The sequence below is a fragment of the Penicillium arizonense genome (assembly GCF_001773325.1).
Source record: "Penicillium arizonense strain CBS 141311 chromosome Unknown PENARI_contig211, whole genome shotgun sequence".
Lineage (NCBI taxonomy): Eukaryota > Fungi > Ascomycota > Eurotiomycetes > Eurotiales > Aspergillaceae > Penicillium > Penicillium arizonense.
In genome coordinates this window covers 1-3,276 of record NW_019173488.1, presented here as the reverse complement: position 1 = coordinate 3,276, position 3,276 = coordinate 1, and the positions used below count along the sequence as shown (strand labels likewise).

The 3,276-nt window shown below is 45.1% G+C and overlaps 1 protein-coding gene across 1 annotated transcript; it reads left to right on the top strand.

Annotated features, from left to right (window-relative positions):
* Positions 1–2,169: 2,169 nt before the first annotated feature.
* On the top strand, positions 2,170–2,693 carry PENARI_c211G03934 (uncharacterized protein; the record flags this gene model as incomplete). The annotated part of the gene is made up of 4 exons (XM_022638153.1): positions 2,170–2,320; positions 2,422–2,478; positions 2,532–2,574; positions 2,636–2,693. The coding sequence occupies 4 exons, from the start codon at positions 2,170–2,172 to the stop codon at positions 2,691–2,693; spliced, it is 309 nt and encodes a 102-aa protein (XP_022481991.1).
* Positions 2,694–3,276: the final 583 nt, after the last annotated feature.

The window sequence follows — 3,276 nt, the reverse complement described above, 5'->3', positions numbered from 1 at the left end:
CATCATCGCCTCCGTCATACGGTAATCTTCTCTCCACCTTTTCAAAAAGGATTCTGATTCAAAGGCCAAGCAATAGTCCTCCGCACGTTTCCAATCTGATTGCTGTTAGCAAGGCGTATTCATCATACGAACCATGTCTAGCCCGAGGTGAGAGATCTTTGCAATGCATTATTATAAACTGATGTGAAGGCAGCCAATTCTAGTGTGGTTTTCGGTTTTTTCCACTGCGAGTGGATTCAATATATATACTCAAGGTGGAAAATTTATAGACGTTAATATGCAATCGGTCGGCCCATCCCAGCCCTCAACATTTAAGATGAGGAACTAAGTAACTTAACGTACTGTAGCAAAATTAAACAATATGGGATAGTTTCCCGGCTTACTGTTGGCTCCTTAGAGATATGCAACACTAGAGACTTGTCCACAAGAGATAGAGTGGGACGGTGAGGCCCACATCTGTTACTAGGTACATGATTATTTACAGTGTACATACCTCTCCTGGAAAAGCCGTTTTCCCCCTACTCAAACCTAGAAATGAGGATGGTGGGGTTGCAAGCAAACAAGCCTTGCCATAACCCATGAACTGGATAGATTGATCGAGGAACGTTCATATCCACTCTAACTATTCCTGCAGGTTGATCCAAATTATGCTTCATGATTTCCGGGAGCGCTGGAGATCTGGAAATCGCTATGAACTATCTATGATTGATTGATGAAATCCTGTAGGATGAATATCCTATGAGTTATTAGTTATTGAATTCTGCTCGGCGATGGATCTCTCCTGGCTACCGCTGTTCTCATCCAGCTCGACGTCATTAACCCGAAGCCTGAGGATCCTCGCGCCCCAATAGAGTGGATGCAAGTCCTACCAATTTCACTTCTATCATTCCAGGCAGGCGGCCAGATCTGTGCTTCAAGGATCCTCGCACTAGATGAGATACCGACAGTAGTGGTGACAACACTCTTATGTGATCTTCTTGTTGATCCTAAATTGACTGCAAAATTCAATCCAAAGCGGAATCGCCGGATAGGAGCATTCCTCGCATTGTTCTTTGGCGCTATGACAGCTGGTGGACTCTCCAAGTCTACAGGTATGGCAAGTAGTATATGGGTTGCCATGGGCGTGAAGTTGGCAATCACCTTTGGGTGGGTCGTTTGGCGACGGGAGGGGAGGAGAAAGAGTGATGTGGATGTGTGATTTAATTGTGTTTATTTCTCTGACTCTTTTTCATCGAACAATTATCTGGCATATACGTGAGCTTTGAGGTTATATGGATAAACCACTGCATAGGGTTTATAAAATATTATTTTGTTGGCTTTCCCATTTCTCATTTCCCATAAAGCACTGTAAAGCTATGCATACCGAGAGACATCCATGGATGACAGAGGGTTACATAAAATAAGTCAAACTCGGGTGAATTTTGCGTAGGTGATAGGCTGTGACTATAATGTCAAGGACAAAATAAACCTCACATATCAATTAAACTCAGAATATATATCCCCAACTCCACAATAACGGGACAAGGGTCTGACGAATATGCCCCTCCTTATCCCACAAAGCGCCTTACCAGAAGGCTATTTTTCTGTGGCAGCCAGATATTCACCAGAAATTTCTTCGCGTCATAATACATGGTGAAATGGGGATGGCACGATGGCAGTCTGGCATACAGGGAGGATCGAAATCAGTTTCACCATTTACTCTCAGAGATTCTTTCTCGGATCTTCTTTTGGAACACGCTATACCTATTGCGGTTACTCTGTCCCTGAACCCCATTTCTTGGCAGTATTTTAGTACAATCGTAAATAACAGCTTAAAGATAGCTCCTGTACTAGGCTTGTAAGGTCTCCAGGGGGTCTAGAATGTTGATTCAGTAAACAAGCCTGACAGACGGATGCTCGTTTGGAGACGTGGCAGGGATTTGAACCTCCATATCCCACTACTTGTGCTCTAGAGTGACCACTGCGAACGAGCGAATTGTGTAGAGACAGTATTAGTGGGTAGTGCTTCTTGTAATAGGCTTGGCATTATGCTTCCCATGACTTTAGCGTGCCCCCCACGATCGTCGCTGTGTGCAATATTAGACATGTCTACCCCCTGCTGACGGCATCCAACTTACGCCAACAGGCCTTGTAGGGAGTTAAGTCTAGATATGTGCGGCAGCCATTACAATGACGATTACATCTTTCAGCCCCAACTGCTTAAACCATGGAGCCCTGATTCACAACATTATCCCCGTACCCCACGGTACTGTACTTCCTACTGCTGCGCGGTCCCTCTTTTTCCCCACCTGCTCCGCTATTCTCACTGCTTGTGATGTGGGTCATATTATGAATTCCCGTCGCCACCTTTGCTGCCCCGACCTCCTATTCCCCGCTCACCTTTTACTCTGCGTCTACCCTTATACTAAACACTTAATACAGATGTCTTCTTCCCGGTTCAGGCCGACTCGTCCTCATACGCCAACTACCAAAGCCTCAGTAGATGAAGAATCGGGAACAATCGTATTACAAGACGACTTAAAAATGCGAAGACTCTCAGCAGCCTGCAAAGAGTGTCAGCGTCGGCGGACCAAAGTAAGGATCCTAAATCATATCGCATACTTAGCTATTAACTTATTGATGTCTCAAACAATAGTGCAGTTCTGGAAATCCGTGCTTGGAATGCACGAAGCATGGCTCTATTTGCATATTAGATAAGAGCTCCGACAAGCGACGCAAAAGCTACGTAAGGAAGATGGACGAAGAACTTGGTTACTATCAGAGGTTTTTGGACGACTTTCTGAGGGCAATCCGGAAATCTAATGATGATGACGTCCATCACATCATCAATATTGTGCGGTCGGGGTCATCAACCAGTGGAATACAATTTGAGGTGGACGACGTTCTTATGGGGAATAATCATTCTGGGCCCGCAGTATGATTTATGCAAAACCACTCAACAAAGCTCTGAGCGGATTTCACAGATGGCTGCTGATGCGGGAGTCGACCTGATTTATATATTCTCATACTCGCCGGACCTGCAGATGCCAGTATTCTCTGCAAATGTATTACAGTTAATTTACGAAACTTTCCATCACGTGAGGAACCCTTTCAATACGATTCAGTATTTGAATCCGAGCTAATCCTGGACTGGATTAGTGTGTTTCGGAACTGGGCTCGAGACAGATTCTGTGAGAACAAAGTGGTGAAACTAACTTCGAGCCATCCTGTACACCCTGGCGCCATGTAGAGCTCTTTTTTGGTCGGGCTGACAGTCGCTCTTTAGTTGAGGGGAGT